Raw genomic sequence first — 27,305 nt, forward strand, 5'->3', positions numbered from 1 at the left:
CTTTGTAAGGCCCACTTGACTTCAGTCTTTAGAATGTCATGCTCTGTGTGGCTGACTACACCATCATAGTAATCAGGTTTATTTGGATCTTTTTTGTACAGTTCTTCAATGTATTATTTCCATCTCTTGATCTCTTCAGCATCTACTAGGTATCTACTATTATGACTTTTATTGTGCGCATCTTTGGGCACAATGTTCCCTTGATAGCCATAGCCACAACTTTCCTGAAGAGATGTCTAGTCTTTCCCCTTCTGTTGTTTTATACGCTATTCATTGAAGAAAGCCTTCTTGTCTCTCCTTGCTGTTCTTTGGAAATCTGCATTTAGTTGGATATTCCTTTCCCTTTTCCCCTTGCTTTTCACATCTCTTCTTTTCTTTAGCTATTTGTAAGGCCTCCTCAGATAACCAGTTTGCCTTCTTGCCTTTCTTTTTCTTTGGGATGGTTTTGTTCGCTGCCCCCTGTACAGTATTGCAGACCTCCATCCATAGTTCTTCAGGTACACTGTTTACAGTTTCTAATCCCTTGAATTTATTTGTTACCTCCACTGCATAGTCATAGGGGACTTGATTTAAGCTGTGGGCTTCCCTCATAGCTCAGTTGGTAAAGAATCCGCCTGCAATACAGGACACCCCGGTTCAATTCATGGGTTGGGAAGATCCCCTGGAGAAGGCATGGACTACCCACTCCAGTATTCTTGGGGTTCCCTTGTGGCTCAGCTGGTAAAGAATCTGCCTGCCACGTGGGAGAGCTGGGTTTGATCCCTGGGTTGGGAAGATCCCCTGGAGAAGGGAAAGGCTACCCACTCCAGTATTCTGGCCTGGAGAATGCCATGGACTAAGTCCATGGGGTTGCAAAGAGTCGGACACGACTGAGCGACTTTCACTTTCTGTTTAAGTTGTACCTGGCCGGCCTAGTGGTTTTTCCCACTTTCTTTAGTTTAAGCCTAAATTTTGTTATGAGAAGCTGATGATCGAAGCCACAGTCAGCTCCAGGTCTTGTTTTTGCTGACTGTATACAGCTTCTCCATCTTCAGCTACAAAGAATGTAACCAGTTTGATTTCAGTATTGGCCATTTGGTAACGTCCATGTGTAAATTCGTCTCTTGTGTTGTTGAAAAAGAGTATTTGCTATGACCAATGCATTCTCTTGGCAGAATTCTGTTAGCCTTTGCCCTGCTTCATTTTGTTCTCCAAGGCCAAACTTGCCTGTTACTCCAGCTAAGACCTGTACTCTGAAAATTATAAAATGTTGTTGAAGATCATAAATGATACGAAAAATGGAAAGATATTCCTTGTTCTCAGACTGAAAAAATACTGTTAAGATGGTTATATTACTGACAACAATCTACAGATTGTAGTCTGTATCAAAATAACTCATGTCATTTATCACATAAGTAGAACAAATCATCTTAAAATGTATGTGGAATTACAAAATACCCTGAATAATCAAAGCAGCCTTTACAAAAAAGAACAAAGCTGGAGATATCATGGTCCCTGTCTTCAGACTATACTACAGTGCTACAATAATCAAAGTATGGCAGTGGCACTAAAACAGACACACAGATAAATAGAACAGAATAGAGAGCCCAAAATAAAGTCAATTAATCTAAGACAAAGTAGGCAGGACTATACAATGGAGAAGATACAGTCTCTAAAATAAGTGGTGTGGGGACAGCTATACGTAAATGAAATTAGAGCATTTTTCCACACCATATACAAAAATAAATTCAAAATAGATTAAAGACCTAAATGTAATCCAAAAGTACAAACTTATAGAAGAAAACAGGCAGGATACTCTTTCACATAAATTATAGCAGTATTTTTTTTGCCTCAATCTCCTAAGGCCAAAGAAGCAAATGTAAAAATAATCAAATAAAACCTAACTAATTCAAAAGTTTTGCAAAGCTTTTACCAAAGGAAACCATCTACAAAATGAAAAGACAACCTACTGAAAGGGGAAACCATCAACAAAATGAAGAGACAGCCTACTGAATGGGAGGAAATATTTGCAAATGATATGATGGATAAGGGGTTAAAAACAGCTCATACAACTCAATATCAAAAAACCGAGCAACCTGATTTTTAAATGGGCAGAAGATCTGAATAGTCATTTTCCCAAAGACATACAGATGGCAAATAAGCACATAAAAAGATGCAGCATTGCAACACTACTAATCACCGTAGGAATGCAAATCAAAACCACCTCATACCTGTCAAAATAGCTGTCATCAAAAATACCATAAGTAACATGTTGTCAAGGATGTTGAGAAAATGAAACCTGCCTACAGTGTTCCTGGGAATGGATTGGAGATGCCACTGTGAAAACCAGCATGACAGTTTTCTAAAAAAACTGAAAATATATGCGATATAGCAGTTCTTCTGGGTTTATGTCCAAAGAAAACGAAAACACTAATTTGAAAAGATATGTGCACTCCTGTGTTCATAATGGCATCATCTACAATAACCAAGATATGGAAGAAACCTGTGTTCATCAATAGATGAATGGATAAATGTGTTGTTATACATATATACACACGTACAATGGAATATTACTCAGTCGTATAATAATATGAAATTTTGCCATTTGCAATAACATGGATGGATCTGGAGAGTACTATACTTAGTGAAAAGTCAGAGAAAGACAAATACTGCATGTTAATACATACCTAGAAATGAAATGAATGAATATTACAAAACAAGCCAACTTACAGATATAGAGAACAAACTAGTGTTTACCTGTGGGGAGAGGGAAGTGAAAAGCTCCAGGAAGGCATAGGAAATTAAGAGGCACAAACTACAAGGATATACTGTACAAAGCAGGAAATATAGCCAATATTTTATAACTTTAAATGGAGGATAAATCTATAAAATATTGACTCAGTATGTTGTATACCTGTAACAAATATAATATTGTAAATCCACTATTCTTCAATAAATATAAAAAGAAGATCCTTTGCCATGAGTATCTACATAAGTGACATATGTTTTTTTCTTCCCAGGAAGCAAGCTGCTGCCATAGATCTTTTTCCCATATGGGGGATCCAGTCTTTCAGTTGCCATTTGCCTGACCAGATGGTTAGGTCATTGGCAACAACCTGCTTGTTGGTGAAAAATGTTACAAGGAATGGTAGTAGAGGTGACCTGCACTGCTACTACCATATTGCAGAGCTTGGCCTATTGAAATGCTGACACCTGATAGTCAAAAGATAGCCATCCATTGGTCCAGATGGTGGCTGCAACCTAGCAGGACTTATCTGCCTTTGTTTCATAGAGCTGTCTGTAAACGATGCCATAATGTCATTTTTGAACCCTGAGCCTTAGAAATTGCACCTGTTGTGCCTAGGGCCAGGACTTATCTGGATTTATAGTCAAATTGGCACTAATCATTCAGTGTCAGTGGCGCAGTACAGTACTGTAGCCTCCATGTCATTAGCAGCACTGTAGCCATCTCATTAAGGGATGACAAATTTCTGTGGGCCCTTGGGTTTATTGAAGATCAAGCCCTGCCCTCTGGTAGCATATTGCAGAATGATTTAGGTATCCCTGCAGGAGTGCAGTAGAAATATACTGGAGCCTGTTCAGTGTGAACAAAAATAGGTCATGACCTTATTCTGCAAAGGGATAAAGTAAAAAGCCTTAGCCATATCAGTCACAGCTTGCTTGTTTCACTTATGGGTTGCACTGTCTCAGTGATGGTGATAATATCAGAAGCTGCTGGGGCAAAAGCTCAGACTTCGACATTTATCCTTTGGTAATCTGTCAACGTCTAGTCTCTGGAGGCCTTCCTTATGGGCTAGATTGGACTGCTTGTATTATCTTGAATTAGCAGAATGATGTCCTTTTCCCCACCATAGAGTTAATATTTTTGTTGAACAGTGTACTGTGATTTGGACAGCTCTGGAGTTGGTTAGGAGCGCACCTGTCCCATTGTGCTTGAATTAGTTTGTCCTTGTCGTACATACCCTATGAGGCAGTGATGGTGGTCAGTATATATACAGCCAAAATGTTAATACCTATTGTATACTCAGTGATAGGAACCACTCAGTGATAAGATTATCAGCACCTGAAATGGTCTAAAGGGCCTCATCCACAAAAACATGTGGATGGCCTTCTATGAGTAACTTCACTCTTCACAGAGCTACTATGTACGTCAAGGATGTATAGTGTCACCCTGCTTATTTAACTTATATGCAGAGTACATCATGTGAAATGCTGGACTGGTTAAAGCACAAGCTGGAATCAAGTTGTTGGGAGAAATACCAATAACCTCAGATACACAGATGACACCACACTAATGGCAGGAAGTGAAGAACTAAAGAGCCTCTTGATGAAAGTGAAAAAGAAGAATGAAAAAGCTGGTGTAAAACCCAGCATTCAGAAAACTAAGATTATGCCATCCAGTCCCATCACTTCATGGCAAATAGATGGGAAACAATGAAAACAGTGAGAGACTTTATTTTGGGGGGCTCCAAAATTACTGCAGATGGTGACTGCAACCATGAAATTAAACGACGCTTGCTCTTTGGAAGAAAAGCTATGAGCAACCTAGACAGCATATTAAAAAGCAGAGACGTTACTTTGCCAACAAAGGTCCGTCTAGTCAAAGCTATGGTTTTTCTAGTAGTCATGTACGGATGTGAGAGTTGGACTATAAAGAAAGCTGAGCACTTTTGAACTGTGGTGTTGGAGAAGACTCTTGAGAGTCCCTTGGACTGCAAGGAGATCCAACCAGTCCATCCTAAAGGAAATCGGTCCTGAATATTCATTGGAAGGACTGATGCTGAAGCTCCAACATTTGGCTACCTGATGCGAAGAACTGACTCATTGGAAAAGACCCTGATGCTGGGAAGGATTGAAGGCAGGAGGAGAAGGGGACAACAGAAGATGAGATGGTTGGATGGCATTACTGACTCAATGGGCATGGGTTTGAGCAAGCTTTGGGACTTGGTTATGGACAGGGAAGCCTGGCGTGGTGCAGTCCATGGGGTCGCAGAGAGTTGGACATGACTGTGTGACTGAACTGAACTCTTTCACAGTATTCCCATTGCGGTGTTCATATTATTGTATGCATTTTAATAACAATCAGAGTATAATGGAGTCCCAAAAGAGAAAAATTACCAAAATTTCAGGTGGCTTTTTCATTTAAGTTATTGTTGAAGATTTAGTTAAGTTCCTGTAATGTAAGCAGGCCATCTTATAGGTAAAGAACAAAGATTTGGTATGAGAGGTACTTGATTAGGAAGCATAATGAAACAAGGTGTGGATAAAACTTGATTAATGTCTTTGTATAATTAGCTGTGTGAACTTGATTGGTTGAAAGTAATTTCATCTCTTTTGGCCTTATTTTGAAATTTAGAGGTAAAGAAACTTCTTAGATGCTATCTTAAATCTGGAGTTATAATTTTACTTTGGGTCAGCTGTCTTTAATCTTTTGCTCATCTGTTGATCTCTTGTGATCATGGATACATATTATATGATACTTTTGTTGGCTTTTCATATATCTTGCCTCCAGGAAAACCATATCTTATGAGCCATATCCACAGACCCCATGGGCTGCTCTTCAACATTGCTCTGCCCATTACAGTTATCATGTGCACCTTGCATCTACTAGTTTGGTGATGGTACCTTGTTTCTGCTATTCTATCATCTCATCATCATTTTTGTTATTGGAATGGAAACTGAATTCTGTTTGAGTCTCTTCTGTTGCCAGCTCTAGCCTCCAGAACACAGCCATTTTGTAGTTTCTCAGTAATGCGTGCCCCTGCCCCAAGTCTTTTCTTCATTGCCTTGATAAACAGTATTGACCAGGCCCTCCTGAGGAATGTACCCAACCAATAGGTCTTCTGAGTTTATATGGTAGATCCTTTATATTGCTTACTTTGCTGTGTTTTAATTGCCTTTCTTCACAGTCTGTCACAATGATTCTTGGATCTCTTATTTCTTTAATATGCACCACTGCTTTTTCCAGAGGTCATCCAGCAGTGTTAGTCTGTTTGCATGGGCCTTAAATCCTGAGGCAAGAAAGAGTGCCCCATATCCAAAAACTCCTTCTCTTATCTTGTTTGATATTCCCATTCCCTAGTCCAGTACCCTTAGCAACCACTCTCTGTTCTTACTTGTTCAACTTGGCCCATTCCTGTAGCACTTACAGCAATATAATCTTCCTCTTCCTTTAGCAGACCTGTTACTTCCCCACTTGGGCCATACTGAAATTTGACCTTAGCTTGTGGCCATAACGGAGGGTTGGTATAGAACATGAGGAAAGCTGCTAGCATTGTCCTTAAGGTAGTTGCTTCACTTGAGGTTTCCATATGAATATTCAAGGGGATAGTTAGGTGGAAAAAGCATGCTCTCTTCTAACAGGGGAACTTGAGACTTATTTGCAGGCCCACATGTTCATGGAAAATTTCAAATTCATTGTTCTGTCTATATCTGCCTGCTAGTCTTTGAACTCCCACTTCTTTCCTATATGGCTGTGATTTTGGCATAGACTTGCCTGAGATGCAATGGCTCATAAATTCCGGCACCCTTAAAATTGAGTTCTCAGTCTAGTCTTCAATATAATGAACTCTTTATCCGCAGGAGATGAAAGTCTCTTAAATGTTGCCATTTGTTAATTTAAACTTATGATTAATTAGCCTGTCATTTTCTCTCTTCAGCACTCTCAGTGACAGCCACCCAATTCCGTTGCCCTTATAGTTACTGTTTACAGTGTTATCCCTCAAATGTTCATCATGTTGTACAAGCTAAGTGCATATCTCCTTTCATGTACAAGTGAATTAACAAATGGCTACTCTTCTATGTCAGAGACTATCATTGACTTCACTTACAAACAATAATTGGGTCCATCCTCATAGTAGCTCTTCCTTCAAGTGATCCATCTTCAGAATCCCATCAGTGAAGTCTGCTTGTTAGGACCACTCTTGCTACCAAGTATTTGGGTCACATTCCCTAGAATCTCACCTCAGTCAGAGATTTTTGTGCTAGAAATACATTGAAGTTTATATTCTCAGGAGAAACTTGTAAGTAAATGAGGAATATAGGATAAAGTAGGATACACTGACAGAAATATGGTTTCAGGAGTTTTGTCTGAGCATCACCTCAGAAGGAACTTTGAAGAATAAATTGCACCTCAGAGGTTATCCTGTCCTGAGACAAGGAGATTGGGCTCTTTCATCCTCCTATTTCATTCCCCAATGGCTATGAGCTTCATCCTGAAGGAGGCAAAGGCAAAGTAGAGCATAGGAATCTCTGTACTAGGTGGTTCTTTCCAGCCATGATCAATTCTCCAGAGAGAAATGCAGATAAGCTCCATTAGCTGTCAGTACAGAAGGAAGTGGGAAGATTAGCCGTGTATATTAGGATTTGGACATCTGGGCAGGTCATCAACAGCAACTACCACAGATACCTTCTCTGTGCTAGAGACTTGACCAACAACCATATCTCACAGGAGGGGACTTGAGCTACCTTGAATCAGCATTCAATGCTTATCCATTCATTTATATCAGTTCAGGATTGGTATCTTGAAATTGGCTGTGGAGGGAGTAAATCACATCACAGAAATCTGTAAATGGAACAGTTCAGGGCTCCATTCCCATAGCTTGTTGTTAAAACTTTTACCAACATACCTCTGCATTCAAATTTTAAAACAACTTTATGAAGTCAGAATCGTATTTTAAAAGTGAGAAAACTAGTATCAGAATGATTAGTGTACTTCAGTTCAGTCTCTCACTCACGTCCAACCCTTTGCATCCCCATGGACTGCAGCACCCCAGGCCTCCCTGTCCATCATCACCAACTCCCAGAGCCTGTTCAAACTCATGTCCATCCAACCGTCTCATCCTCTGTTGTCCCCTTCTCCTCCTGCCTTCAATCTTTACTAACATCAGGATCTTTTCCAGTCAGTCAGTTCTTCACATCAGGTGGTCCAAGATTTGGAGCTTCAACCTCAGCTTCAGTCCTTCCAATGAATATTCAGGCCTGATTTCCTTCAGGATTGACTGGTTTGATCTCTTGCAGTCCAAGTGACTCTAAAGAGTCTCCTCCAACACCACAGTTCAAAAGCATCAATTCTTTGGCACTCTGTTTTCTTTATGGTCCAACTCTCACATCCATACATGACTATGGGAAAAACAATAATTTTGAATAGTTGAACTTTTGTCGACAAAGTAATGTCTCTGCTTTTTAACATGCTGTCTAGGTTAGTCATGGCTTTTCTTCTGAGGAGAAAGTGTCTTTTAATTTGATGGATGCAGTCACCATCTGCAGTAATTTTGGAGCCCAAGAAAATAAAGTCTGTCACTGTTTCCATTGTTTCCCCATCTATTTTCCATGAAGTGATGGGACCAAATGCCATCATCTTAGTTTTCTGAATGTTGAGATTTAAGTCAACTTTTTCACTCTCCTCTTTCACTTTCATCAAAAGACTCTTTAGTTCTTCTTCACTTTCTGCCATAAGTGTGGTGTCACCTGCATATCTGTGCTTATTGATATTTCTCTCAGCAGTCTTGATTCCAGCTTGTGCTTCATCCAGCCCAGCATTTCTCATGGTGTACTCTGCATATAAGTTACATAAGCAGGGTGACAGTATACAGCCTTGATGTGCTCTTTTCTCAGTTTGGAACTGGTCTGTTGTTCCATGTCCAGTTCTAACTGTTGCTTCTTGACCTACGTATAGATTGCTGAGCAGGCAGGTAAGGTTGTCTGGTATTCCCATCTCTAGGAATTTTCCAATTTGTTGTGATTCACACAGTCAAAGGCTTTAGCATAGTCAATGAAGTAGAAGTAGATGTTTTTCTGAAATTCTCTTGCTTTTTCTATGATGCAACAGGTGTTGGCAATTTGATCTCTGGTTCCTCTGCCTTTTCTAAATCCAGCTTGAACATTTATTTGGAAGTTCTTGTTTCATGTACTGTTGAAGCCTGGCTTGGAGAATTTTGAGCATTACTTTGCTGGCATGTGAGATGAATGCAATTGTGTGGTAGTTTGAACATTCTTGATATTGCCTTTTTTTGGAATTGGGATGAAAATGGACCTTTTCCAGTCCTGTGTCTGCTGCTGAGTTTCCAAATTTGCTGGCATATTGAGTGCAACACTTTAACAGCATCATTTCTTAGGATTTGAAATAGCTTACCTGAAATTTCATCACCTCCACTAGCTTTGTTCATAGTGTTACTTCCTAAGGCCCACTTGACTTCACACTCCAGGATGTCTGACTCTTAGTTGAAGATCACACCATCATGGTTATCTGGGTCATGAATATCTTTTTGTATAGTTCTTCTGTGTATTCTTGCCACATCTTAATATCTTCTGCTTCCTGTTAAGTCCATACCGTTTCTGTCCTTTATTGTGCCCATCTTTGCATAAAATGTTCCCTTGGTATTTCTAATTTTCTTGGAGACATCTCTAGTCTTTCCCATTCTATTGTTTTCCTCTATTTTTTTGCACTGATCACTGAGGAAGACTTTCTTATCTCCCCTTGCTGTTCTTTGGAAGTCTGCATTCAGAGAGATATATATATCTTTCCATTTCTCCTTTCCCTTTCCCTTTTCTTTTCTCAGCTGTTTGTAAGGCCTCCTCAGACAACCATTTTGCCTTTTTGCATTTCTATTCCTTGGGGATGGTTTTAGTGTACTTATCATCTCTCTAAGAATATACAGAATTGGAAATCTAGCTTTGTCTGATTCCAAAATTTGGATGCCCACTGTGGAACATGTTGCTTTTTGAACATAGAAATTTCGTTCTCTTTTGAATCATTTGGATTGGCTAAGTTTCCATGTGATTCTGAATGCATTTTGATTACCAACATCTACTCCAAGTTAATGGCTTTATTATATTGCCCTAGTAAAGAGCAACCCCAGGACACATGACTATCATTTTGCCTTTGTTTTAAACATTCATCCCTTTATCATATTTTCCTAACTGCTCTTTCTGGAATATAAAAGACATTTAGTAAATATTTGCTAAATAAATGAGTGATAATACTTTATTATGAAGTTAGATGCTTTTTGAAAAAAGGAGAAATTAGCATACCCTTCTTTAATTAAAATCATATGTCAAAAATTATCTCACAGTGCCACAGGTATGATTGTAGGAAATATTTCATGTTGAACCAGAATTGATACACATTTGAAAAAGGTATAGACTTTCTCTCACCTAACTAAGGGGTTTTAGTGCACTTTTAGTTAAATGTAAGTACAATATAATTACTTGGTTCTGTCTTATGTCAGATTACAGTATGAAATAAATTGAATGGTTAAGCTGAAAATCACTTTCGTTTTCATATAGACTTGAAAATCTAACTTTTGTGACATGGAATTGACTGTGTTTTGATTTTATTTCTGTTTCTGAAGCAAGGAGAAGTCAGGCTGAAGTGTTTGAAAGCTCTACAAAGTCTGTATACTAATAGAGAATTATTCCCCAAGTTGGAGCTATTCACTAACCGATTCAAGGTAAGAATGACTTTTCTTTTTCACTTTAAAAATGCTTGTTAAAGCTAGCTTAGCAAATGGCATTACCATACCAAGTGTAGCTCATATTCTTTATACATGTTCTTTAAATAGACCTGTATTAAATAGATGAATCTCTGCTTTAAAAAAGATATTACCAACATGAGGTCTTATTTATTACCTTCAATGGAAAGCTCTCCTGCTTAAAATAAGATTTTTTTCCTGGACATCTTTTTATATTGATTTTGCAAGGTAAGGTTTGGCTCTTTGTTAGAGAATGCTAGTTGATGAAAATTATAGACATTTACAACACCTCCTGTGTGTGCATAGGACCATGATGTTAACATTTGAAAAGGAAAACTTACCATCTAATCTAATCATCATTAGACTAATCTATCATTACTCTTCCATCATCTCCCCCCAAAACATTACCTCAGATCTGTCTCAGCTTTTTTTCTGTTCATAGTTGGTTTGACTTATAACTTTTCTTCAGGATCGCATTGTATCAATGACACTTGATAAGGAATATGATGTTGCTGTTGAAGCTATTCGATTGGTTACACTAATACTTCAGTAAGTATAATATTTTAATTTAGTCTGTTAAAATATTAATGTTGTTTCCCAGCATTATTAGTGCCCTTCACATATATAATCCTAATGTGTATTCTTACTACTTTTGGTTTTGCTTTCTTATTTTAAGGTTAGGTTTGAAACAAAATGTTTTCTCTTTGTTTTTTATTTTGAATATTTTCTATTTCCTCTATGTAAAAGTTCTTTTATGCAATCCAGAAAAAGTATCAATGAAGTAACATTGTTATTGTTTAATCTCTAAGTCATGTCCAACTCTTTCACAACTCCTTGGACTGTAGCCCACCAGGTGCCTCTGTCCATAGGATTTCCCAGGCAAGATTACTGGAGTTGGTTGCCATTTCCTTCTCCAAGGGATCTTCCCAACCCAGGGATTGAACCCACATTTCCTGCCTTGGCAGGTGGGTTCTTCTGCTTAAAGAGAGAGACAGAGAAATTGAGAAATAAAAGACTTAAAAGGGTTCAGTTTTTCAAATAGACTTCTTTGGAATGGTACAGAAGTAAAAGAAAGGAAGCAAGGTGATTAAATTATGTCATTAATATGATACAGATTTTTAAATAGGAATAGTTTCATATATAGAACTAGCTAAAAACCAGGAAGAATCTGTATGAGAAAATGAAAGACCTGACAAAGTCATTACAAATCCTCCACTTCCTATTTTGTGATGCTATATCTGTCATACACCAAATATCATGTATGCCAGGGTCTATTGTTTTGGTTTCTTTTTACCTCTTTCTGCTGTACTACCATATTCTTTATTATTGTGGCTTTATATTCTAGTAGATGTTGTGTGTTTATAAATATGGCCTCTTACTGATCAGTACCTTCTTTGCCTTTCTTTTTAAAATGCACTTAGCTACTTTTTTCTTTATGAATTTTTAAGGTGCTTTTGTCTAATTCCTCAGAAACTTTGGTTGGGAGTTTAAATATTAGAACTTCATTTAGGAACTTCCCTGGCAGTCCAGTGGTTAAGACTTTGTACTTTCACTATAGGGACAAGTGTTTGATCCCTGGCTGGGAAGCTAAGATCTTATAGTGGTGTGGCCAAAGAAAAAAAGAACTGCGTTTAATTTTATGATAAATTTAGAAGAGAATGGAATTTTTTATAATTATATATATCATTTATACATGAAAGTGATACATTCCTTTATTCAGATCTCATTAAGTCTTGTATAAGGTTTAAATTTGTTTTGTAGCAGTAGCGTACATTATTTACTGGGTTAATTCTTAAATACTATATGTTCTTTTTGTTATGTGATAAATATTTAGTTTTAAAATATTTTCTACTGAATTATTGCTAAGATAGAGAACCTTAATTTTCATGGTTGTCTTTTGTGTGCAGCATATTAGAACTTTTATCCATGTTGATGGTTTGATTTTCTTGAGTTTACTATGTAGATTATTTTATGATGTGAAGACAATTTTAGTTCTGTCTTCTCTTCTAATTTTAAAACTTTTGTTTCATTTTCTTGTCTAATTCCATTAGCCCAGATACTGAGCACTATAAAAATATCCCTGATAGTGGCTTTTTTTGTTCTTTTTCTAGGAAGGCATCTAAAGTTTTTTGTTTCTGCAGTTACTGAGATAGGTTTTTGATATGAAAAACGTTCTTTTGTAATCTCAGTTTTCTGGGATTTTCTTTTTTTACATAGATGAGTCTGAATGAAATTGATGGATTTGTTTAATGGTAAACCACATGTGCATTTCTAAACTAAATCCTGTTTGAACGTGACATATTTGTTTTCACTATAATTTGCTTAAATGCAGTTCTCTGTTTTATTTAGGGTTTTCATAGTTGTGTTATGTATAACTTTGACATTTTTTTTCTTTTCTTTATCCAACTTTGAAATCAGGGTTATATGTATACTCTTTGTAAATTATCATCAGTAATTTCTCACCCTTTTTCTATTCTGAAATAACTTTTCTATGACAAAGATTAATTTCTTCTTCAAAGTTTGAGAGAATTCTCTTGTTAAAGCCCTATCAGTTTTAAGTTTCTTTTGAGGAGAAGTCTTTGATCATCATTCCTACTTCTTTAATTGTTACCTATCTAAGTTAATCTTTATTTCCTCATATTAATTTTGGCTTTTTATAAGCTTTTGAAGATATTATCAGTTTTATCACAGTTTTGAACTTTATTGTTTTATTGTTTATGATCTCTTTATTCATAAAACTTTGCTATTTTTCTGTTATTTCTCTTTTTCATCATTTATCATATTTGTATACCCTTTTTCTTGATCAGTCATGCCAGAGGTTTGTCCATACTACTGTTCTTTTCAATGCATTAGCTTCTTTAAGCTGTTTGTTTATTGTTTCTGAATAATCATGTTTAAAGTACTACTTTCAATTTCACTACTAGTCTCCTAAAAATTTGGACATGGAATATTTTCATAGACAATCAATGATAAATACTTTGATTACTGTTATGATTTTCAGTTTAAGCATGGATTATTCAGTAGTAATTTCTGTTCTCCCTAGATCAGATTAAAGCTATTCTTTCTGTTTTATTGTTTTATTTAAGAATGTGTTCTGCATATTTTGGTCAATATTCTGAATTTTCTAAATATGTGTAAAAACAGTACTTATCTGTGTTGCTTATATAGTTATGTATTTCTGTTCATTACTTTGAATTTATTCAGTGTCATCCAAATTATCTACAACTTTACTTTTTTTTGCCTATTTTTTCAGAAGGATGTGTTAGAGTCTTCAACTACTATCTTATCTTTTCTTACACACTGTTGTTTGATATACTTCAGAGTATATAAATCAGTACCTCTCTATTCATGATTTGTACATCTTCTGATAGTATTCACTCTATCGTTATATCTCTTCTTTGTCATTTATGAAGATTGTGACTACTATGACAAGTAATTATAATCTAAGTGTGAATTTTACAAGCTTATCAATGTCTTTCCCTTGAACAAAAAATAACCTCATTCCACCCACTCATCTTTTTCATTGAAATTGTCTAGAGTTTAAAATCTGTTGTTAAGGATTACTTTTTTACCCCCCCCCTTTTTTTTTTTTGCTTTTTCTTTAAAATTTCGTTTCAATACTTGCTTATTCAGGCAAGTGTTAACTGCTTTGATATTTTCAATACTTCTTCTCTTACCTTCAAGGAAGAGTAATTCTCTCATTTGTTGTTGTTGTTTAGTCGCCCAGTCATGTCCCATTCTTTGTGACCCCGTGGAGTGCAGCATGCCAGGCCTGCCTGTCCCTCACCATTTCCCAGTTTGGCAGGTTCATGTCCATTGGATTGGTGATGCCACCCAGCCATTTCATCCTCTGACTCCTTCTTCTCCTTCTGCTCTCAGTGTTCCTCTGCATCATCAGGGACTTTTCTAAGGAGTCGACTGTTCACATCAGATGACCAAAATACTGGAGCTTCAACTTCAGCTTCTGTGATAGCTCAGTTGTTAAAGAATCTACTTGCAATGCAGGAGACCCTGGTTTGATTCCTGGGTTGGCAAGATCCTCTGGAGAAGGGATAGGCTACTCACTTCAGTATTTGGGGGCTCCCCCTGTGGCTCAGCTGGGAAAGGATCTGCCTGCAATGTGGAGACCTAGGGTCTATCCCTGGGTTGGGGAGATTCCCTGGAGAAGGGAAAGGCTAAAAAAAAAGAAAAGAAGGGAAAGGCTACCCACTCCAGTATTCTGGCCTGGAGAATTCCATGGACTGTATCGTCCATGGGGTCCCAAAGAGTCGGACATGACTGAGTGACTTTCACTATGCTCAGCTTCAGCATCAGTCTTTCCAACAAGTATTCAGGGTTGATGTCCCTTAAAATTGACTGGTTTGATCTCCTTATTGTCCAAGAGACTTTCAGGAGTCTTCTCCAGCACCACAGTTCAAAGGCATCAATTCTTTGGTGCTCTGCCTTATTTGCAGCAGTCTCTCATAGGCTCTTCCAATATTATATTTTCCAGCTAGTTTACTTCCTTAAAGAGTGTTTTTCAAACTATCTGATACCTTGTTTGGCTGAAAAGAAAAATCATACTTTCATCTTGAATTTAGAAAGTAGTTTGGCTAGTTTCAAAAGTCTATTTTTAAGGTTCTTTTCTGTGCTTTCATTGGAGGAAATAAGGGCAGAACATATCTTATATAAAAAGTACAGTTATGGCCCTCCAACTGTGTCAGATGATCTAATTCATTAGATAACTTTGGTCCTTTTCTGGATTCCTCAGAGAGCTCTCCCTGTTGCAGGAGAGGGAGGTGTCATCCTGAGACCCACAGAAGTCCTTAGGATGGACCTCCAAGTGAGGGTCATTGGCAACCCACAGGAAGATTTTAGGAGGGAACCATAGTAAAGGGAAAGCAAGTTTATTTAGTGATACACATTCCATAGACAGAATGCAGTCTGTCTCAGAAGGCAAGAGCCACCCCAGGGCACAGGGTCCTCTGGGAAAGTGAAATAGGCCCAGGGGCATGGGGACGTACTTTTTTGGGGTTAAGTGATTTCATAGGCTAATGAGTAGGAGAAATATTCTTGCTATTTGGGGGAGGGGTGAGGATTTCCCAAAAATTGGGCCACTGCCCAATCTTTTTTGGCCTTTTATGATCCTTTTCAGAACTGACATGGTGTGAAAGGAGTGCTTTTTAGTATTTCGGTGAAGGTATTATGAGCTAAAGGTCAATAACTGTACTATTCTGAAAGCCACCTTGGTTTCAGCTGGCTCCAGCCTGTCCAGCATGTCAGCAGGTGCTCCCCATCGTCGTCATCTCACATTTGTGTCCTGCCCTTTTCCCTCCTGTCTTATCTCCGCTTTGGGTGTTTATGACAGTGGTTCCCCGCAGTGGATGATGCTTCCTCTGGCTATTTACTTTGTGATTCAGCACCTGGCTTTCGGTTTCCTCTCTGAGTTGCTTGCCCTGTATATGGCCTTGTTGGGCAAGATGTCTTTTAAAACTATCCAGGCTGGCTCTCTTTAATTATTTCATGTCTGGCCTAAAGGAAACTTGGAGGAAGTATGAATTTCTGCTCATTATATTGCTCTGTCTCCTGATTTCTACTTACATGGTGAGGTTCACAAACTAACTCTCCAGTCTCTTACAGCACTGCATGAAATAATCTGGCCTTATTTTTCTTGGCTTGTGAGATGTCTACCAAAACTTCCTCAAAATAACAAGTTAAAGTCACCTTTAACATCCTGTTGTACTATCTTTAAATTCTTTTTCTCTCCATCTGTTTATTTTTCTTTTGGTGTGGATTATTTCCTTTCCCTTATGAGCTTGGATTACTGAGAAATCTTAATTTTTTTTTCCTATGAGTTTAACTTCATCCTGAGGGTATTAGTTCATTGAGCTGATTTATATACATATAATTAAGTGGTTAAAACTTAGGCCTTGTTGAGAGGGGGAAAAGAGTGAACTTTAAAATTAAACTGCTTCTAATCTGTCTCTCATCCTTGATATCCAGCTCTTTTTCATTCACAACTAAAGTTTGTCCCTTATACTATGATGCAACTACATTATTTTGCTGCAAAGGTCATTCTAATTTATATTCATTTGACAGATCCTTCAGTCTCCTAGTCTCTGAGGCATCTCCAGAATTGAATTCTGTGGAATGAGTTTATACTGCTACATCTTGTCAAGAACCTGTACAGCCCAAACATTCTGTATCCCATCTAGTCATTAATCTTTAATCCTTTCAAATGTTTTTAACCATATTAATAGTCAGGAAATAGATATTCCCACTTTGGGAAAAAAATACTTAAAGATGCATTCCAGCAAACCAATAAAAGGTTGAAACCTTAAGACTGCATGAAAGGAAAGACAGCAGATTTGCATTAGTAAAGGAGTGATTATGACTAGTAAATCATTTGTATACAAAGAAGACTAAATAGTATTGTAAATATTGTGATAAACTATAAAATAGACAATTCTGGCAAGAGTGACATAGCACAGTAACAGTTAACTATGAAACGGGTGAATATATGACTAATGTCTGTTAACAAAAAAACTTATGCATGTTTAAAGAAACTGAGCTAAATTGGGCTAATATATATCCCAAGGTATTAAGAGTCATTGTCTATAGGTGTGTATGGGAAGACATGTGGACCTTTTATTTTCTTATTTTATCTGTATTTTCTGAATTTTATTTAACAATTGAAGTGCCCTTTATAGTTAAAAATATTATTTTCAAACTCAACTAAAAAGAGTGGAAAAATAAAATCAGTATACCTTGAGTTTTTATAAAGAACCATACAAAATTTTGATAAAGGTAGAACTGACAGTAAACATTTGTTTTGGCTCAGTTTTACTTTTCTGAATTTTTCAGTGGAAGTGAAGAAGCTCTTTCCAATGAAGACTGTGAAAATGTTTACCATTTGGTGTACTCAGCACATCGCCCTGTTGCTGTGGCAGCTGGAGAATTCCTTCACAAAAAGTGAGCTAATTCTCTATGAAACAAGTTCCACTTTTCTGTTTTTGTTTTGTTGTTGTTTTATAGTTAGTAAAAGAGTGACTGAACATAGTGCTAAAGTGGCCACTGCAAATTCTGTGGGCTGTAACATTCTTACAGCCTACATACACATCATGAGTCACATCCCTGAGAAAGATGCCCCTTGTGACATATTCCTTTGATCTAAAATCTGAAACGACAGTCCTCAGCTAGTCAGCTCCTTGTAAATGGAGATGGCAGAAGTGCTTAAAGTTTATAAAGACTCACCTAAGTAATTGAAATTTTATTTCATCAAATTGTTTTCCCTTTTAAAATTCTGTGTTCTCATCTTAACTTCCCAACACTAGTAATCTAAAATTATCTTCAAAATACCTCCCAAATTTTCAGGGGTTTTTTTTTTCATCTTATTAGGAGGAGGATTATTTTAATCAGTAATCTGTAATGATAGTAAAAATATGTATGCAGCTACAGTTTAATTTCGAAGCAAAATCTCATCCAATTTTTTGACAAAGCATAGAGCTAATGAGAGTTTTTTGATGTAATTAAACATCCTTATGAAATATGTTATCGATCATGGTCTCTACTATATATATTCTATAATTTATTAATTCATTCTTAAAATATAAGCATATTCTTGGGCAGGGGGATGTTTTGCTGTCATAGATTTAACTTAGTGACTTTGACAGGTTAACCCAGAGGTCTTTTACATGCAGTGATTTGTAATTATGTGTGATTATGCTAAGCACAGATATAAATCATGCACTGGGCAACTGTTGTACATGGGTGATTAACTTTGATAATGAGCAAGCGTGGCCCTCCATCTAGCATCAGCATCTTGGTGCTGCAATCACAAACTGCACTTTACTCAGTGGTAAAGTGACTCTTGCTTATAACTATTAAATATTTGTCCCACTGTCTCTTTGTAAACCTGTTTCTTTGTGGACAGCCACAAAGTAGGCTAAGATTGAGGGTGTTCAGCTGTCATAGGAGTCAGCAAAGCACAAGGAAGCACCACACATCCAGTGTGCTTAGCCACTCAGTCATGTCCAGCTCTTTGGACTGCAGCCTGCCAAGTTCCTCTGTCCATGAAATTTTCCAGCCAAGAACACTGGAATGGTTTTCTGTTTCCTCCTCCAGGGGATCTTTCCGATCCAGGGATCGAACCTGATCTCCTGTGTCTACTGCATTGCAGGTGGATTCTTTACTAGCTGAGCCATTGAGGAAGCCCCTCTTTACTCAGTGATACCTCTCAAAACAAGAAAGAGCTATTTCTATGTAAAAAAATATTTATTTAAGAAGGAAGCTGGCTAGTAGTGCATGCTGCTAATGAAAGTGAAGAAATCAGAATTTTCAGGCATGGCTTTTATAGTAAGATGTGACTCTGACTCATTGGCTAATATAAAATAGTGCTGTTTCCATATTTATCTTGAGGTATTATCTGTCGTGAATATCAAGGGTATATTGTAGTCTTAATTTCCCTTTCCTTTTTTTTATTATGTTCCAGTTAGTCTCTTTTTTAACTTCTCAAAAGGAATTATAGAAAGAACTTATTGCTTCCATATATTTAGAAAGAGTGTATTGCTTCTGTAGTTTCAAAGCAAAGATAGATTTAAAAAGGTTCATTATCTACAGAATGAAGGCCATTAATGGCAACACTGGAATCAGAAAGAGCCCTTGGATATATGTAATTTTATCTCTACTATATTTGTCTAAGTTTGAAACATTTACTAAAATTTTTTAAATTTAACATTTCATATGAATATCTACCAAAGTAAGCCTCCATTATTTTTTATTTCTTTGAGAAAATGCAGTCAGTTCCTATGCAAACAAAAGCTTTGCCTTATAAGCATCTTTTATACCCCTGCCCTGGAAATACTCAGTTGGAGAACTTTTGAAAAAGCTAATCTTACTTAGCATTTTCCTACCATTTAATATTGTGATCTTTTAAAATCTGTTAAGTAAACTGTAGACTCAGAATTCCATGATCAACTTTGGTTTTTTTGTTTGTTTTTTACAAAATGTACATGCACATACACTTAGTCTGTTTTTTAGTCTAAACACTGAAGTTTATATACTGAAGGAGAAGACTTAAATTCATATCCATGTAAATTTGTAATATTCTTATTTTATTACTTATTTCCAGATTGTTTAGCAGACATGACCCACAAGCAGAAGAAGCATTAGCAAAGAGAAGGGGGAGAAACAGTCCGAATGGGAACCTTATTAGGATGCTTGTCCTTTTCTTTCTTGAAAGTGAGGTAAATTTTTAACATAGCTCTTTATTTTGTTGTATTAGATTATATTTTAAGTAAAATTGTCATTTAATCATTGTAATTAGTAATTTTTTAAAATCAAATGAAGACAAGACTGTTTCTTACAAAGTTGCCTTCATGGATATTTTAAATTTTTTGGCTATGCTGCACAACTTGTGGGATGTTAGTTCCCTGAGTGAAAGCCCATGTCCTAACCATTGGACCACCAAGAAATTCCTTAGCTCCATAGATTTGATTCCATAATAATGGGATCAGTACTCTACATTTTTTGGGAATATGTGTGCAGATATGGATTAACACTGAATATAGGTTAGCCGTTTTTAAAGTTTTATAGTACTGCATTGCAACACAGCATACTCTTTTCGTTGCTTTTTGTTTTTCTTGTAGCTTTTCTTTTTACCTGTAGCTTTTAAATTACATTATTTAGGGAATTCCCTGCAGAGGGCCCAGGTTCGATCCCTAGTCAGAAAACTAAGATCCTACAAGCTGTGTGGTATGGCCAAAATGAAAAGAAAAATTATATTATTGAAACAGTATATGAACATTTTCAAGCTGTCAAACCACTGGTTCTATCTTGTTTGAAAGTTAAGTTATTTAAGGAAAAGGAAAAATATGAATTTGAATGTAAATTAGTAGTAGTGCAAGCTCATGCAGCATATCCATGTCAGTTTATCAAACAGTTAACGTCCATAACATACTATCTATCAGAATCTGTTTGCACATGTGAACTTTAGTTTGCCCATTTAAATGTTCTTTAATGTTAGAACTGTATTTCCAACTGCTGGTATAACATGGGGGGCTAGCAAACTTATACCTGAAGCCCTGAATGAACAAACTTGTTGGCTTAGAAATGAGTGGGAATAGAGTTGCAAATAAAGGTAGCAAAAATCTAGAAATCTAGGACCCTGAACTTTACTTGGGGAAAGAGAATTTTTGGTTTGTATGGGAATGTCTAGGAATAAGAGAAACGTAAGAGACTGTATGACTGCTCTCGTTTGAAAGTGCTGGAGATACTCTGTAGAAATGAGGAATTGGGAGACAAACAGATAGTCCATAAGAAAATTAAGATCAGACAGAGATGTAAGGATTAGTGGAAAGAGTGGCGTTAGGGCAAAGCAGAACCAGAAAAGTGAAGGAATTGCTAATACTTTTTAAGGGAGTTGGGAACAGAGAAAGAATATAGTCAAAATGAAACCAACTGGAGAGTTGCATTTGTGTAAAGGATGTGTTTGAGAACAGTGTATTAAATATGTATACAGATTTTGTGGAGATCTTCTTAAAATGCCAGTTCTAATTCAGTTACTCTTGAGTTGGAATCAGAGATGCTACTTTTTGTTTATGCTTCTGGACCAGAAGTCCAGGAACCACTTGGATAGCAAGAGTCCAAAGCATTATTTTCTTAACAAAGCAAGTGTGGATATTATTATGGAGTAAAATATAGATGCTTATAAATGTTTAAGGTAAAACACTAAATACTCAGTAAATATCACACCTGTGATGGGCTATTCAAATTAAACCCTTAACCCTTTAAGTTTTAAAGAAATGAGATTGAAAGTATTTTGTAACAATCAAGTCCTATTTAAAATTTTGACTTTAATAGTAACAGTAGTATCAAAAATTGATAGGGATGAGATACACATATACTATTAAACTACTGAAAAGTTTGGGGAATATGATGATCAGATTAGTTGAACTTGATTATTAATTGAAAGAAAATGTTTTACATCTCTGAAAGTCCAAGGACTTTACTTTTTTGATATATTAAAAGTCACAAGTACTTAGTTTTACAGTTTCATCCTCTATTCATAGCAGTAATTTGTGATGTGTATTATTGCTCTATTTTTGAAATGGTATTACTGTTTTATGTGTTTGCTGCTCTTTACTAAAATGTTACAAGAACATTAAAATATATTTCCCAGTTGTCTTCTGTGACATTCTTGTCAGCTGCGAAAACAACTGCAAATCGTAGTTAAGGGTTTCTAGTTGATTCATGATCATAATATTGGTGTTTATGGTCTCCTGTTTTACAGGAAGCATTGTTTGTTAAAATCTCTCTTCTTATTTTATAATACTACCGTACACCTGGAGTTGAATGCTTATTAAACCCATATTCTTGTAATATGATGGGATTCTGATTATACCTTATTCTAAATTCCTCTGGTTTTACTATAATGTGAGTTTTTAGTAATATTTTAGTCATAGGCTCATAAAAAGTTGAATTGAAAGAAACCTTAGAAATCATAAAAGTAGAATAAGTCTAGCTTATAGTTGAATTATCAGTCAGTTACCTATAATTGACTGAACTGATTATCTTTCCTATTCCTTTGTTTTACTGGGATGATGATGTTGTTCTTTACTTGGTAAGCCCTGTCCAACTCTTTGCAACCCTATGGACTGTAGCCCACCAGGCTCCTCTGTCCCTGGAATTTCCTGGGATGTTAAGTAGTAACATTTTAATAATAGAATTGTAAAATATTGAATTGAAACAGGTTTGCAGTCCATAGGGTCTTCCTCTTTTATATATGAATTGTAGGTGAAATAAGATTAAGAGATCTACCTAAATTAGTTTTTCTCTTTTTGTACCAAAAAGTGGCATTTTTAAGCCATCACAACTTTTTTAGCAGTCATTGGCTTCAAGTGAAAAAATACCTAGTATATTTGAGATTGTCTTTGTTGTTTGAAATACATGCCAAATAGTAGGATAAATGGTACTTGTGTATGATAAGCCCAGATATCCCTGTAGGTTGTATGATCATAATACTTAACTATACAAACTTTTGAAACTGATGCTTTTCAGAGTGATGAGGATGCTGTTAATAATTATTCCAAAGCAGTTAATCATAACCCAGAACATTTCCGGACAATCTAGAAGTATTGTAACTATACTTCTAGGCATATAGAATGATAAGGCCAGTTATGGCAGTCATCTAAGAAAGTTAACAGATATATTATGACTATAACAACCAAGAAATCCCCCCCAGAATAACTTTTTCCTGTGTTTTATTTTTTTAATGTGTTCTTCAAGATTACCAAAGCTGACTGTTTCAGCAGAGAATAAACCCAGTATAAAAGTATTTGCAAATTTAGGCTTAATTATTTAGAATGGTTATTTGCACTGTAAATGATTTTTCATAAAAGGAACAAGTGTAAGATTCCATTATACTGTGAGCTCGTTTATAGTATTAACTGTTTGACAGAAGAGTTAACTATTTGACATGAGGTACAATATTTATGAGTAACCTTGAAACCAATTAAAAACAAGTGGGAACACACTGAGAAAATTTTAGTTAAAGTCACCAGGAAAATGAAATTAGTTTGTTATATATAAGATTAGAGGAAACTCTATAAAATAAATTATGCTTAGATATAGCAGGGTAAAATTCACCCCACATAAATGTAATTTTAATTTATGTATATAATATAATTCTGATTATTTTGCTGTACAATGACTATCCATTAATGAGCAACCTTTTTTGTTCATCCGTTTCAAAGAAATACAAAGAATGCTTGCACAACCTGATTTTCATGCAGTTTTTATAAAATTATGATACCAAAAACTGTTTTTAGAAAGTAAATTTTTGTTTCATTGTTAGGGTTCCAGATCCTTTTTAATCCCAGGGCTTCTTTATGGCCATTGAGAATGCCTCAAGACCTTTCTTCTTAATAGCTTCATCTTTCACTTACAGTAGAAGATCCTTGGTATGAATTGTGTGAAAGACTATTGTAACCTTTTACCCTATTGGCCACATAAAAAACTTTTTTTTTTTTTCCTCAAACATGGATCTGTCTACCTGGTATTGTTGTAGAGGTTTGAGAGTAGCAAGTTATTTGGCCATCACAGATGCCCCAAGACAGGAAGATGGTATCATGAATATTATGTCAAGCCAATTCCTGACGGACTATGTTGTACTGATTGTTGTTGCTAATACTGTTGAACTTAAAATTTTTAATAAAAAAATGGGCCAACATATTATCATGCCCTGCTGGTGTACACATTGAGTTTGAAACAAGAGATTATTAGTGTTAACAGAATGCATTTTACTAAGCCACCACCTTAGAGTCAGAAAGAGGAAATGGTCTAAGACATTAGCATCTATATTGAGAATATACACACAAAAAATTTCCAGAACAATGACAACATTCCTGAGTTAAATTTTAATATGCTGTCATTTAAGGCATAGAAAAGTCATCCTTAAAAATGCCAATACTAAGGGAATCACAGTATTTAAAGCCTTGAATTGTGCCAACAACTCATCCAACTGAAAACCTCAGGCTAAAAATGTCAGAATGAATGAGACATTACCAGTTGACAGAACAATGCAAAGTAAATGATTATGAATTCGTTCCAATAGAGTTAAGTAACCCATACCCTCACAGATTCATGGGGTTGCAAAGAGTCGGACACGATTGAGCGACTGAATTGAACTGAACTGACCCTCACAGAAGACAAAAATAGGAGAAAAAATTTTTTGAGACTTTTTTAGTAGAAATCTGAAATACGTTAAAGACAAGAGAGAGCAACAGAGGAGTAAGCTATCAGTAATAATTAAGTGACTGCCCTTTAGTGGAGCTTATTCCTCACTTTAGAAGTGCTGGTCTGGGCATTGGGATATAGACATTAGGCTGAGATGCAAAGTTGTGAATAAATACCCCAATAATTTATGGATACCTATAGGGACAGGGAACTTACAAAGTGCATACCTGCAATTAGCCTGCCTGACTATATATCTCCCTTACCACTTCTTCACAACCAAGGAAGCTAGGACCTTGCAATCAGACTCAAGAAAAGCATTCTAGCTACTAGCATTCTTCAGTCTGGGCTCATTAATATATATATATGTATGTATGCTGGTACCCAAGAAACTCTGAAACCTGAAAATAAAATACAATGAAAAGGAAGCGCAAGGCCTGACATATGAAAATTTTTTATTAATGCCCCCAAATACAATAAAGAGTAATTATGAAAGAAGAAGAGAGTTCTTAGAAATTAACATGATTTTCAAAATGTGAGGGAAAGGTGGATCATTAAATGACCTGAATTGACATAACCAAGGATTGGCTATAGATCAAGGGATTTTTTTCCAGGGAGGAAAAAGTTTTTTCCAAAGGAGGAAAGAAATTAAAAGTATCAGAGCAAAATTAAGAAATAGGGGGTACAAATTAAAAGTTTATTGTGTTATCTAGTAGAAACTTCAAAGAAAACAGAGAATAAAGGGGGCGACTAAACAAAGGATATGTAGTTAAAATGTTTACTACCTTTGTATCCTATATGCAAAGTATTACTTGAGGCAGTTTTTTAGCAAAGTGAAAAATTGATTTAATAACAGAAAAATAAGGAATATAAGAAATATTGGTGAACAAATAAGTCTAGGAATCAAGCTAAACAATATGATTCTTATGCTTAAGGCAAATAAAATTTTTAAATTTTGGTGATCATGGTGATGGAAAAAACGAGTTAGGAAAAAAAACTCTGCAGGAAGCACATATTAAAAAAAAGAAAAAGAAAATGGCATTAGTAGAGCACAGGGGAAGCAGATGCCAACATCTGTAATCTCTCAATAAATGTAAATGGACTAACATGCTTTATTTAAAAGGCAGGTTATCATATAGGGTTGAAATAAAGAGATTAAATGTTTACAAATACACCGTAATCAAAAATTTAACATAGAAAGTGAACTGGATAGATACTGGATGTAATTAACAAATGCTTATAAAAAGCTGAAGGGGCAATGTCATATGTAAGTCCAGAATTCAGAACTAAAAGGGACAGGGAGGATATGTATAGAAGGTATAATCTGCCAAAAATATATTTGTGAACTTTTTATACCTATTCTATAGATATGGTTAAGTGTGTCAAGCATAAACTCAAGTTTACTCAGCATTTTTTAAAATTTTGGTGAAACAGTTTACCATTTTAGCTTCTAGTAAGTGTACTTGTTCATTGGCATTAAGTACTTTCACATGGATGTCCAGGTGTCACTACCATCAATCTCTAGAACTTTTTCAAAATCTTCCCTATATTGAAACTCTATACCCACTAAATAGTAACTCCATTTCAGCATAGGGTTAGTAGCCTATTAGATCTTCCCTGGTGGCTCAGAGGTTAAAGCATCTGCCTCCAGTGTGGGAGACCCAGGTTCAATCCCTGGGTTGGGAAGATCCCCTGGAGAAGGAAATGGTAACCCACTCCAGTATTCTTGCCTGAAGAATCCCATGGACGGAGAAGCCTGGTAGGCTACAGTCCATGGGGTCGCAAAAGAGTCGGACACGACTAAGCGACTTCACTTCACTTCACTTTACTAGCCTATTAAAAAACTATTGGTTTTTCTATTTTCTGCTGTTAATTTTCATTTTTGATACCAGGTTGTACACTGTACTTGTGCCTGTCACTGTTTGAATGTTACTGATGGTCTAGGGATGTTTTCCTAGGATATGTGATTTAGAAAGTTTGACTATATCTGGCTGTAAACCTTTGCCCGTCTTCTTTCTGAACAGAGATGCTGATCAGTATTATCTACTCTGGCTTTGACAAAAAACATTGGGAAACTGTGGATGTTGAGTGTGCATAAGTATGTACATAATTTCCTGAGGCATTTCAGAAAACAGAATATGAGATTCAAAATGCAATGGAAATGAAGTATAGAATTCAAGAGGTGAAATGAGGCAGAGCTTTAAATAGGTCGTCAAAATTTACATAGAAGTTAAGAATAACGATAGAATTAGGAATGAGGAAGAAAAGCAACTCACCTGCAAAATGTACCAAGATATCAGTAGATAACCAGTAGGTCTACTAAGGTGACTTTCACATTTTCAGACCCCTCCTCACAATGTAAAACTATTTTCACTCACAAATACAAGAACATATGACTGATAAATAAAATAGTACTTAACATTCTATGTGCTCTACACTCTCTTTTAGTGTTTCCTTTTTTTTTAAACTTTGATCTCAACACATTAAATTATATTAACAGCCAGTGAATGGGTTGCAATCCTAAAGTTTGAGAAATGCTGATCAAGAAGGTGGTTGTCATGAGACTCAAAAGTAGTAGAACTTTCATACAAGGATAGAGAAGTTAATTTTAAGTAGCAGAAACTAGTACATGGCCAACACTTCTACTTACCTTTTCTAAAGAGATTAATATTCTTCAGTTTAGTGACTGACAAGCAGAAAAGAGTTGAGCATGAAATGTTTGATGAGAAACTTGAGAGCGTTTACTGTGGGAACAAGGATTCCAAAGAAAATAGTCAAGTAATTAGCAGCAAAAAGTGAAGGTGTGGTGAAGTGACAGATTCATTGAATTAAGTGGAAATTAGAGGGGAAAAGCAGAGATACGGAGTAACTTACATTTTTACCTTTACGAAGAAAACAAATAAAAAGTTAGGCTGGTACCAGTGTTGGATGTTTCAAATGAAATTATGGGAAAAAGTACTTGATTTTTTTTTTTTAAAGGTTGTTATAGAGAGAGACAAACTAAAAGTAATGAATAGTGGCATAAATCCAAATGTAACTTCGGGAAATCTGTTAACTAGTTGTCCTCTCAGTTTACTCATTAAAGATCATGCCATTGGACTAGGAGATCCTTAGCTTTACTAT

At 36.1% G+C, this 27,305-nt stretch overlaps 1 protein-coding gene across 3 annotated transcripts in view; it reads left to right on the forward strand.

Annotated features, from left to right (window-relative positions):
* STAG1 (STAG1 cohesin complex component) overlaps positions 1 to 27,305 on the forward strand; it is a 469,514-nt gene that overhangs the window by 352,948 nt on the left and 89,261 nt on the right. For all 3 annotated transcript variants that reach the window (XM_060395498.1, XM_012102945.4, XM_060395501.1), the window contains 4 exons: positions 10,353 to 10,451; positions 10,942 to 11,021; positions 17,316 to 17,423; positions 19,582 to 19,696. In XM_060395498.1, coding sequence (XP_060251481.1) covers positions 10,353 to 10,451; positions 10,942 to 11,021; positions 17,316 to 17,423; positions 19,582 to 19,696 — 402 coding nt within the window. The remainder of the gene's footprint in view (positions 1 to 10,352; positions 10,452 to 10,941; positions 11,022 to 17,315; positions 17,424 to 19,581; positions 19,697 to 27,305) is intronic.

Source organism: Ovis aries, chromosome 1, assembly GCF_016772045.2.
Source record: "Ovis aries strain OAR_USU_Benz2616 breed Rambouillet chromosome 1, ARS-UI_Ramb_v3.0, whole genome shotgun sequence".
Lineage (NCBI taxonomy): Eukaryota > Metazoa > Chordata > Mammalia > Artiodactyla > Bovidae > Ovis > Ovis aries.